The sequence below is a fragment of the Porites lutea genome, chromosome 5 (genome assembly GCF_958299795.1).
Source record: "Porites lutea chromosome 5, jaPorLute2.1, whole genome shotgun sequence".
Lineage (NCBI taxonomy): Eukaryota > Metazoa > Cnidaria > Anthozoa > Scleractinia > Poritidae > Porites > Porites lutea.
Window position 1 is genome coordinate 6564203 of NC_133205.1, and position 12492 is coordinate 6576694.

The 12492-nt window shown below is 36.9% G+C and overlaps 1 protein-coding gene across 1 annotated transcript; it reads right to left on the minus strand.

Moving 5' to 3' along the window:
* LOC140936912 (ras-related protein Rab-14) lies at nt 1-12403 on the minus strand. Its single transcript, XM_073386419.1, has 11 exons — nt 12306-12403; nt 11795-11859; nt 10213-10266; nt 7085-7199; nt 6435-6497; nt 4393-4459; nt 4138-4179; nt 3965-4010; nt 3262-3292; nt 2733-2801; nt 1-428 (listed from the first exon to the last, which is right to left on the minus strand). The coding sequence occupies exons 2-11, from the start codon at nt 11847-11849 to the stop codon at nt 317-319; spliced, it is 654 nt and encodes a 217-aa protein (XP_073242520.1). The 5' UTR covers nt 11850-11859; nt 12306-12403; the 3' UTR covers nt 1-316.
* Nucleotides 12404-12492: the final 89 nt, after the last annotated feature.

A 12492-nucleotide genomic window follows, 5' to 3' on the forward strand; every position in this document is an offset into this window, starting at 1 on the left:
AAGAGAAAATGCTTAGATCCTTGATCAAATTCTCTTAACTAATTCTCTGAGACAAAGCATGGAGATCAGTCTGGAATATTTCTGTGTGGATCACACAAGAAACATAGTGTAAGTTAAACAAAGAAGTACGCAAGTTGCTACATAGGCAAATTGACCGTAATCCATTTATATCACATTATGATATCTACATGTCATCCTATGCCAATGCATTTGTGCCAATTCCTCAAAATACGTCACTCTTTCTTCTGCTTTCCACCATGGCAGATTTGATTTCTTGATGATTTCTGGTTAAAATATAACTCTCAATTACGGATGGTTAGCAGGAACATCTTTCCTGATTTGCCTGCTGGTCTGTATGCAGTGCGTTTGATGGCCGGCCCGTAAGTGGCTTGTGTTGAACTCCAGTCTCAGCAGCATTGAGATCCAAGCTAAACAAAGCAATATAAAAAAAACATATTCACGATGCTGTTTAACCCTTTCAGGTTAGATTTGAGGACAAGAACGAGTACGAGAATTAACTTAAAAGTTTTTGTGCGGGTTCTAAAAAAACACCTTGAAAAGCATCAATTTACTTTTTTCACCAGAAAAGTTAGTACGGTTATTTATACTGAACGGGGTTAAGCCCTCTCCTGATAACAGAATTAAATTAAATTTGATAACTTGTTCCCGCCACTACGACATTCTCGCTAAAACTCGTGGTAGAATGACGACGACTACCACGTTTTCCCGCCAAAATGACGCTGGTTCACGCGTGAGCAATACTCAGTATTGAGGAAATCTCGTATGTTCTCGTCTCAGAATCTAAAGCTCTCTGATAGACCTTATTCGCGATACTCGCCATCTTTGCACGCGCGTTAGGGTTGATGGGTAAAAGCAATGTCACGTTGTATTTCAGGGGGCAAACAAGTGATAAAATTTTCCAATACAAGTAATCACTGTCGAGTTTATTCTCTCAAAACGAGACGACCATTTGATAGTCAAGCAAAGTGTATAGGTATTAAAAGGTCGAATTTTCTTAAGTTTCACGTCAATATTGCTAGCTTGGAGAAAATGTACGGTCGCTACTGCATCCAAAACAGCAACAATGATCACTGACACCCATAATTTGCCATTATCGTTTTTAAGATAAATAGTTGTTCATTTTCTGTTGTCTAGAATAGACAGACGCGTCCACGATTTCTTGCATTGGCAGCTTTTATCACTTGTTTGCTCCCTGAGAAACCATGTGACATTGCTTTTACCCCAAAAAGCCTCAAGCGCGTTCAAAGATGGTGGGTAGCGTGAATAAGGTCTATTAGACACCTTTAGATTCGAGGAGGAGAATAACTACGAGTACGACATTTGATTTAAAGTTTTTTTCGCGTATTGTAAAAAAATAGACACCCAGGAATTCTTCATTGTACTTTTTTTCACCAGAAACGTTAGCACTGTTATCGTTTTTGAAGGAGGTTAAGACCTCTCCCGATTGCAAAATGCTGAAAGTTCTTACATTTGATAACTTGTTCCCGCCACTACGACACTCTCGCTAAAACTCGTAGTAGAATGACGACGGCTATCACGTTTTCCCGCCAAAATGACGCTGGTTCACGCGTGAGCAATACTCAGTATAGATGGTTTTCACAGTGACGTCATCAAATTGTAAAGTTAAAATAGTGAAGTTTTACGAATTCCTATTTACACTGGGCTAAAGATAAACAAAAAGTAAATCTTCGAACAAGTTTCCATTCCCGTAGCACGTTTCATTTCGAAAATACAGCAATTGGAACTTCCGTGTTTTCACAGTGCGTGACACCAAACGAGGAATGTTGTCTCGTTGAAAAAAAGTCTCTCCTCTTGATTTTCAGCAGTATAACCGTTTCAAGTATTAGAAGATATGTTTCTGCGCACGCATGGTAGTTCTCGAGTGAAAAGAAAGAACTTTTATAGAAAAAGTGAACTCCAAATGTTTTTGTTGATTTCCGGCGGCCATATTGGTGCACCAAAACGGTACACCAATATGGCGTCTCCATACAAAGCTCTACAAAGGTGGGTGAAACGTTTCGGCAAATAACTCAGAAACTGTGGGCCACAAAGGCCTGAGGCTGGGACAAATTGTTTATATATTAGTCTTTTGTAACATTTCGTTTTCTTGGCTTCTTCCACTGGACGGTTTCCAATTTATTTTTTTGTTGCGTGACAGTGAAAACGATCTATTGAGAAAATCTCGAACTCGTAGTCGTTCTCGTCTCGGAATCTAAAGGCCTCTAATTATTAGATGGCTGAATCCATGAGGAAGCAAGACGAACCGAATCCTGTGTCCTGATTGCCTACCTGAGCGGGCAAGACGGGCCCATCAAGAAGAAGTTCTCTTTATGGCCACATTATCAAGACGGCTAAACGTTGACCTCTTTCATTTTCGAGTATTTATTGACTTGACTTCGTCTTGGTCCATTAATACACAAGAAAGAACTTGCAGGGCTGTGCTTTAGCAGAACCTGGTGGACCCTGGCACCGAACTTTAACCCTTGAGCGAATAGAAAATCTTACTTTTTTCATACAAATCATATACTGGACACCCAAGATTTTACAGTTTCAGAGCAATGGGCTCCCTTGAATTTTCCTTACAGCACAGCCTTGACTTGGCTGAAATAAAGCCATCTTAACCTAACAATTATCCATTATTCAATACTCATAATGTTGACAAAAGGACTTTTGTTAAAATACTGGGTTAAACTTCAGCTGTAAGGCTGTACCTTCCATCTTGAATATTTTGGTAAATCTTCTTTGCAGTTTCAAGGAAAGCATCCTCGACATTTTCACCACTGCAAATGAACAAGGTCAATGAAATAATTATTTTTATTAAAAACTGAATCATTGGATAATGCAATTCTAGAGCTCTGATTGGCTTAGTTACATTGTATCATGGTATATGAGCCATTATACCATGCTCTCCAAATAGTATGCGTCTGCTAAAGTGTTGTTGTTGTTGTTGTTGTTGTTGCTCAAAATTAAAAACAAGCTGAAAATCGTTTGTTTTTACAAAAAAAGTCGGGAAGAATTCTCGATATTCTGTGGGCGTTTTCCACTTGCAGTTGTTGGATATGAGGTGATTATAGCCAGTTTGGTGCTACGCACCTTATTGGCTATCTACCATCTCATATCCAACGCCCACTCATGTAATAATACATTGTTAAGTAACCACATGCCATCAGAAACTCCAATAACTGATTCAGAACAATAATTTCCATTGTTACAGCACATTTATGTTTTGAGAGGACTCACGTTTTTGCACTTGCTTCACAGTACAGAAGTCCTAAAAGAGAGAAATAATTATTGACATCATTATTATATCCATATGTAAAGTACATTATTGTGTAGATACATACATGTACATTGTACTCACTTGTGGCCGTCACATGCAAAGAGAAACAGTCATTCAGAGGTTCTAGATATCCATTCAAATCACGTGAGGTCTCAGAAGACTTCACTTTTGCTGTAGCTGGTCTACATCTGTATTCATAATTTTAGGCCTAGATTTTTGATAGTTTTTTTCTTAGTAATGCTTGATTTTCCTTTTCCCACTCTCAAAGTATTCACAATTGTAAGTAGTTTTCTATCGTGGACATATATTTAAGTTTTTAATTAGTATCTTAGAATTCTGAATTGTGAAGAGATTTTGCCGGAAATTTGTATTTATATAATATTGATGTGGACGTTTTATTTTTATGAATATTTTACAGAAGTTTTGTGTGTAGTTTTTATAAGATTTTTATAACATTTTAAGAGAAACAGTAAAACATTGATTTAAAATTTGATAAAATGCTCGAGAAAATAAAAAATACAACATACAAGGAATGACAATTTTTTTAAATGATTATCAGACAACGTTTCCATTTTTCCTCCTCTTTTTCGTTTTCCCATGACAAACTGACAATAACAGCAACTACTTTTGGCAGAGAAAATGAAAAAGCCTGCAGGTACTTGCCATTCTCTTCTGCAAACTGTTTGGCTTCCTCATAGGTCACATCTCTCTATTTGGACAGAATATAGTTGTTTATAGTTAACTCAGGTGTTCAGGATGTAGCTTTGGCTCACTCACATTTTCATAAACAGCATCAAGTGATGTTACATGTAATTGTCTGCTTTGTTAACACTCACCTGAGCATCAAGATCTGACTTGTTCCCAATAAGAAATATTACCTGCATTTAAATGCAAAAGACAAAATTAACATTGAGCCATTGTGAAGTAACCATTGTCCAAAAAATTCTGTTTAATCTTGTATAAACCTTGCGCTTCTTATGGAAAAAAAAAACCTGTTTTGCTTACAGTGCCTTACAATCTTGTTCTTGACAAGCACCTTCAAAATGCATAAATTGAAAGAAGCAAAGAGCATGACACTTTGATGACATTACCGTGTTGGGGTTTGTTAGATTCCTTGCATCGGTAAGCCAGCTACTTAAATGATTGTAAGTGCTTCTCCTACAGAAAAAAAAATTGCCACAGATGATGATGTTAGTGACTTGGCTTTAAGGTATATTTCCATTGTCCCATAATTTTTATGTGTGTACCCACATAAATTTTACGCATGTAAATGAAATAGAGGCAACGTATGAAAGGTCGTGCATAAATATAAAAGTTAAGCCTCGCTCAACATTTAGTTTTCCACGAGGCCTTTCATACATCACCTCTATTTTATTTATACACGTAAAAATTATCTGACAGTGGAAATCCACCTTAACTCTGATAGAGGCTATAATGTTAACAGGGCTGTCATTAAGTTTTGAAGCAGCATGAAAGATTTCAGTTCTAAAACATGACCAACCGCCATGCAGCAAAGGCTCAAGGGGCCTGAGTGTCTGGGGGGGGGGGGGGGGGGGTCTAGAGGCATGAACCCCAACAAAATTTTTAAAATTTGGCCCTCAGAAATGAATTTTCCTGCTCTCTGGGGAAGGAATTTCTTAATTTTCTCAATCATAAAGTAGTGCTGATAAAACAGGGCTAAAACATGTACAGTGTTTACGAAAATAGAGGAATACATGATCTAAGTACTTTGTCTCACAAACTTCACAATTGGTCCTTTTTGCTGTATCTGTAGTCACATTTGTGACTTAAACATTCTGCTTATAATATTAATACATTGATAGCCTTAATTAACAGTGCTTCAGGGATTTGTCCAGTGCATTTTTGTGACTTATGGCAAATTAATTGAGAAAATAATTTTCTACCTTCCACAGGTCATACTAATAGGACTGAATGGACTACAATTCAGGGAGTAATGGGGCGAGTAATTTCAAATTGGCTGAGCGCATAGCTTACCTGGTCTCCATTTTTTCATTGTCAGATACTGATTATTTTTTATTGGTTATCATGTGCTATGTAGTTAAATTGCATTGGCTAATGGCATTTCCTACTTGATTATCATCAGCTCTTTAACTGTCCGATTTGAGCTGTCTGATTACAAGCTCCATGTAATCGGACAGGTCAAATTGGAAAGTTTTGGAGTTACAATAACAAAATTAAGCTGTAAATATGGGTTGTTAAGAACCAATCAGATTCAAGCATTTTGTTATTGACACAATTGAAACCTAAACAAAGCCCCTACTGCATGGCATCTCTTAAAAAAGGTTACTTTTTCATTTGGTAAATACCAAAACCATCTCCTGAACAGGGCTGGTACATAGTGATAGAATAAGATATATATCTTGACACTCAGTGTACTGGTAAATGTATCTCTACCATTAGTATTTAACAAATCAGTAAATAGCAATTTTTGGCAGCGTTTTGATTGCCTCCTGTAACTTGGAATATCCATTCACTGTTTTGCGACCAGAGCCAAGATGGCGTCTTCTTTTGAGACATTTTTGGAAGATGAAATTTGTGCGATAAATGAAGCAGTCGTACAAACAAATAGCAAGAACGGGACGAACTTTAGCTTGTCAGTGTTCACTGGTTGATAGAAAATTATTTTCATGCTGAATTTGCAACAAAATCGTAAAATGCACTTGACAAAATCCCCAAAATGTTTGTAAATTGTAAACAAAGTTCCTACCAAGTGAAGTTTTTTTCAGTTTTATCCAACCTATTTGGTAAATACTAAAACAACTATCTCCCTCAGGGTCGGTGAACAGCACTAGATATATACCATCATGCTTCACATCTCGGTATATATATATATCCACCACTATTTACCTCCCCTTCAGAGGATAGTTGTATACTATTCACTTCTTATTTTGGGGATAGTTGTACAGTGGAACCTCAGTCTAACGAACCCCTATATGACAAAGTCCTTGGTATAACAAACAATAATCCCAGTCTCAGTAAGAGTATTATATATCGTAAAGAACCTAGATATAACAAAATCTCATTATAGCAAACATTTTTTCTTGTCACTCCCTTAACCCTTTGTTATATCAAGGTTCCACTGTATATTAGCAAGAGATCATTGTTGAATCACCTTGTGATATCATATACCATAAGAGCACCAGCAGCCCCTCTGTAGTAACTTCGTGTTACAGCTCTGCAGAGTTGAACAAGAAAATGAAATGAGCAACTTACTGATGGAAGCATAAAGGAACCCATGTTATCAGAAAATATAGATTGTGTATCATGTATCCTACAGATTCGGTTAGCCCATGCAAATGGCAACTCCCAATGGTCTCAGCAATGTAGCCAACATTTATCACAGTGGGCACATTTTGGGTATTCAATAATAAGATGATTACTCTACAACTTCCATGGTGATGACAGCAATGGAGGATTAAATTATTGATCTTGTTCACTGTCATAGATGGGTACTCTGGTCTGTGAATGCTTGTCAGCATTTAAATCTTCATATCAAATAAACTTTCCAATTAAACAAACTGTATACGTCAGATATTAGGTAAAGTCTGATCACATGCACCACACCAAAATTTCCCATGGTAAAAGGTCTAGGGTCATTTGCTAATGTAAAAGTGTCCTATGTAACCATACCAATTATTAAAGTTGCTGAGTTAGTTCTTGGAAGATTGAGCTCACTGCCAATGGATGGTCTAAATAAATACATTAGCTCTAACTACCGAGATACAGTGTGTATGGGTTCAGTAGAGCAAGAGACAATCATACCTGAATCTCTCTTGTCCTGCTGTATCCCATATTTGAAGCTTGATCTTTTGACCTGAAACTTCAATTATTCTTGTGCCAAACTCCACCCCAATAGTATGAGGACAGTCTGCCATAACTACAATAGACAAGGTGATGTCAATGACAGAAGTGCATGTTAAAGTGAGTTAAATGGTTAAGACCAACAGCATACAGTAGAATTCATCTGACTGTACACTACTGTAGATCTCAAGTCCTTATTTTTGCCAATGTCTTGCATTGGCCTGACATGGTATGATAATCTCAGAATGAAACAAGGCCTTAAGGTATCATCCAGGGTAAAAAACCATCATTTTTCGAAATTTTCAATTTTTAGATGATTAAGTAGAGCTCATCAAAAGCTTTCTTTTACAAAAAATTCCAGGAAAAAATGTTTTTTCTGTGCAGACTTATGGAGCTCAAAAGTTTTTTCTATGCTAATTAGTTTAATTGATCGCTGACAAGTCCTGTCATACTTGATACGCATGCCGCTGTTGGACAAAGCTAATCAAGCAATTTGACAGAAATCGTCATCTACAAGTATAGTGCTCACTGCTTTCCTGTGGATTTTGGAAGTGAATGCCTCCAAAGAAGAAAAAAGAGCTTGTCCGTTTTCATCCTTGACTCCAAGACGAAAGAAGACGGCAAAATCGGTTTGCAAAGTGTGGGTTTCGAAATTAGCAGAGAGCGACGAGGGCTCCTACTACAATCACGAGAAATGGCTAAAAGATGACAAAGCTTCTGAAAAACCCATTGAAACTACCGCGAAATCGAGCTTTTTAGGCCGCAAAGCGGCCAAGCGAGCAACAAATTCGCGACCGGTCCCGTGCCATATAAAAATCGGACGAAGGACTTTTTTGAAAGTCTATTGTAGCGGGAGAGCAGCTTCAAGAAAAACACCAGGAAGCGGTTTGTTGTCGATTTTTCCAGGGAAGTGTCGATCTTTTAGAAACATGTATCGAGTAAAAGTTGGCTTGGCTCAAAATGAAAACTGCTCGTCGCAAATAACTAAAGATGCTTTCTCGACAACAGAAGGATCGAACAGAGCAGAGCGTTTGAAATAAATTGTTCATCTGTTGTTGGGTTTCGTTTGTAACCTTTTCCTGCTGTGTCACTATTGTTGTCCCTTTTCTGGTATGCATCAACATTGACAGCTTTGGTGTTATAATCTGTTATAATCTCGTCACGGGCAATACGCTGCCAAAACTCTTTTTCCCCTGTTTTCTCGAAATGAAAATCAGGGCAAGTTGAGGGTACGTTTTAAACTCCAAGTCGGCAACCCATGAACCAATTTGGCTGAAATTTGACCAACTTGCTGTCAGATAGTTTTTCTAAAAAACCGTGTCTGCGAATTTTGATCTTAATTGGCTTCTTCCGTTTATTTTTGGCTGGCTTGGACTTAAATTTACAGCGACACCCACTTTCACAAAAAGCTTCTCATTTCTGAATCGCGTTAATATTTTGATTTTTTAAAAGGAATAAGCAATAATCTGGAACTATTAAGCTTCCAGAAAATGTACGGTTTATGGGGGTATTTATTAAAAGCAAAAGCGCTAGCGCCAATCAACGCGGGGAGGGTGCTTGAGGGTGGATGATACCTTAAGGATGGACATTCACAGTAAAATCTTTTAGCTTTAGTCTACTGTATCTTACTAAACTTTTCAATAACATGCGAACTCTGAAGTTTAAAAGCCACCTTCACAATTGCGATTTCACTGCTGTTAATTGTATATACGATCATACGCAATGAAGCTTAAAACACAAAAACTACATTAATTAACAAAAAGGATCAAATTCCACAAATCACAAACCCTTAACCTTTGAACTCACTGACAAAAACTTCTGTTTTCTAAGAAGTCTGTAGTGATGATTGACGGCAGCAAAGAACAAAAATTTTAGGTGCCTTTTTAACTTCAGAATTCACCTGTTTTTGAAAAGCGCAGTAGGGAAAATTTCCCTCTTTTGAGGCTACAATGATTCTTCCAATGTTAAGTTACTACCAATAATTTCCATGCTGCTTAATGAACTGATAAATTTTTTATCATGATTTGTACTCAGGGTTCACAAATAGGCCCATATTTTTAAGATGACTCCAGAAATTTTCAGTTGCAAAATAGTTTTTTCCTTACCTTTTTCAAAACAAATACAATCTATATCAACTGCAAACGTTGTAAACCTGATTTTAACCACCGAAATTGAAGAATTATTCATGTGTAAACAGGCCATCTGATATTACGTGATGACCTCAAATCGCATCTGATCGCACAATTTCAGGAAAATCGCATAATTTTTTTAAAATGCTAAATTCAAGTTAGTAAAGTAAACAATGAATTCTAACTTTAATGAAACATTTTCCCAATCTTAAGGTTATTTAAAGTGATTTACCACTAAACAAAGCTTTGCAAGACATCTGAAACCTTCGATTGCGGTATCTGGGCAGCCATTTTGATTTTAGAGACAAGCAGTGTGGTCAGCGGTGTAAGGGAGTCATGTAATATTAAGCAAGTGTCCTTTTTCTTTTCCGTGTCAAAATAATCGGACAAATTTAACTATTTTGTTTTAAAATAGATGTTTTATTATTCCTTTACATTCAGATTGCCCGTTAAACAACATTAAAGTGGTTTTTCTCCTTTGAAACCTGGTAAAACAATGTAAATTAGCCCTGAAAAAAATGCATAATTTACCACATAATAGTCCTATCTTATCGCACAATCTACCTTGAAAATATCGCACAATTTCTGATTTTTTATCGCACTCTATCAGATGGCCTGGTGTATACACATGGAGGCTAAATTACAGTTAGTGATGATCACCATCATGGATTTGAGCCTTTAGAGGTCAGCAGACTCTCACATGAGAATGTAGCTATTCCAGTTTCCGTCATGATAGCGTATACATGCCTGTACTATGCACTGAAATGGCTAACTGGTAGAAAAGACTGAGTGGAGAACTGCCAAAGCAAGTGTTACTTGACTCCCAATATTCCAAATGTCTCCAAAATGTTTCAAGCAGAAGTCGCACTGACTTCACCCACCAATAAAATTTGCAAACCCTGCTTGTACTAATGGTATTTCCATTTACAATGCAATCTAAGATATCTAGGTTGTGCTTACATTTCTTTTCTGTAAATTGATGAAGAAGACAAGATTTACCTACACCCATGTCACCTGTCAGAGAGAAGATCAGATTTAATAGTGCTTCATCATAAATAAAATATTTAATGACATTAAACATAACAAGTACTAGGATGTCAGTAAAGTGAACATTAGCAAAATTACTTGTTGGTAGAAGGTCAAGTCTTTATTTACAGTGATTTACTGAATTATTAAGCTGAATGTCCACAGGGTGATTGGCAGAGGTTGGCCGCTTAATAGAGGCACAACTGTAGTTAAACTTGGAACAAGGTGTTTTCACCGCCTGTCAGACTTCAATCCCATCACATAGCTACATGTAAAGGTGCACCATTGCTTACTCATATAGCCATCGGATTCACCTGATGGAGTGTTTTTTTAAATGTTTTAAATTTAAAACTGGCAAGAATGATGGCCAAATGAGCACGTTGCAAATGAATAGACCTCAATTTATTTGGGTAAAAACGCAGCCTGTGACATTTTGTGGATAGAATTCTTTATTTTTCCCATGTTAAGTGTAGGTAGTTCATCTTCCCAGATAATCGCTCGTCATAATAAACTCTATATATACACTGGTTAGCAACAGGAGGGGGCTTGTAACTGGAAGAGAAGTTGGCAGTGGCCTTCTCAAGATAGAAACCTCAAGGCTATTCATACTGGGGTAATATTTACGTAAAGCCCTAAACATTTATTTTGTGAATGCATACACGTTTTGACTCGTAATAAATGTATGGGGTTATATGGAAATTGTACCAAAGAAAATTAAGACGGAATCCATCAGGAAATTAAGTAATTTTAATTTTCAGTGGACAAAACCCTTGTACCAGAATAATTCAAACAATATTGCCTTCTTTTTTACATTTTTCAAGGGCTAAAGATATAATTTGTCATCTGTAATAACAGCAAAGAAAATTTTTCATGGGACCCGAGAAACTGAAACTGTCGAATTTCACAAGAATTGTGACAACACAGGTAAAATTCTGAAAATTTCTTGTCTAAGATGTAATTTTGTGAAATTTGAAATTCATTTTCTCGGGTTCCCATAGGAAATTTTCTTCAGTGTTACTACAGATGATTTATTACATCTCTAGGCTTTGAAAAATGTAAAAAAGAATGCAATATGCTTTAAATTATTCTGGTCAGCATGCAAACAAACCTGTGTCCGATAGCCCAGGGCAACTGGAATTGGCAATCAGGCTAGTCAATCCTGTTCTTAATTTGCCTGAAGGGCAAGTGAAGTTTTTGGGGAAATTCAAATTAAAGAAGAACTGTAATCAATGCTGCTCATAAAAAATTTTGGGGGGGCTTCTTAAAAGACTCTGCAACAACTTGCCTGAATGGCAAGCCACAAAACCGACTTTCTTTGCACCCTGATTCTGGTACAAGGTTTTTGTCCACTGAAACTTAAAATTATTCAATTTCCTGGTGGATTCTGTCTTAACTTAAACAACTGTGTTAAATCAACCTTCTAAAGAGTGATCTTAATTAATTAAATTCATTAATTGAATGTGTTGATGACAAAGCAAAATGTTTCGTAAAATTAAACAACTATTATTTGGCTCACCTATTATGATGTATTTGAATATGTAAGAATAGTTGTAAGGTCCTGTCGCCGCCATATTAGGGAAGCTAATTGTAAGTAAAACGAAAATGGCATCAGTAAGTTTTGATCAAGGAGAAATCTGCTTCATATAAGCTTATGTGAAGACAGAAAGGAATCAGCGGACGAAGTTCTAAAAATAGTAAAAAAGACAGTGATCATCACAGCCTCCCTTGGCTTTTCTTCAATAACAAGTTTATTTAAGGGACGAAAAAAAAAACCGACGGTAGCTAGGTTTAAAAGGTATTGAAAACCATAGATGAATAATAAATCACTTTATTTATCGCAAGCGCGTGAAAGCTATAGCCCAGGTAGATGCGGTCAGCAGAAGAGCTGAGCTTATTGCAGTCAATAATGTCACCCACCCCCAGTGTGAATGATCAATAGTGAGCGGCAGTAAAAACTGCAGCGTTGAAAAAAAGATACTGAAATTTTACAGCCGAACCTACATATAGTGTAATTTTAAGGAACTCACCTGGTCAGCAAATGAAAATATAAAGCCAAATACGGAAGACGACGATAAGAAAATGGCGGATCCCGTGATTAGGAAATTTGGGGTGCTAAGTGCACTGTGGGTAATTTGACTCGGACCTTATCCGTGCGGGTACGAAGAATATCCGGTAAGACAAGCGAAGATAATTCGATTACAACGTAGAACTTTC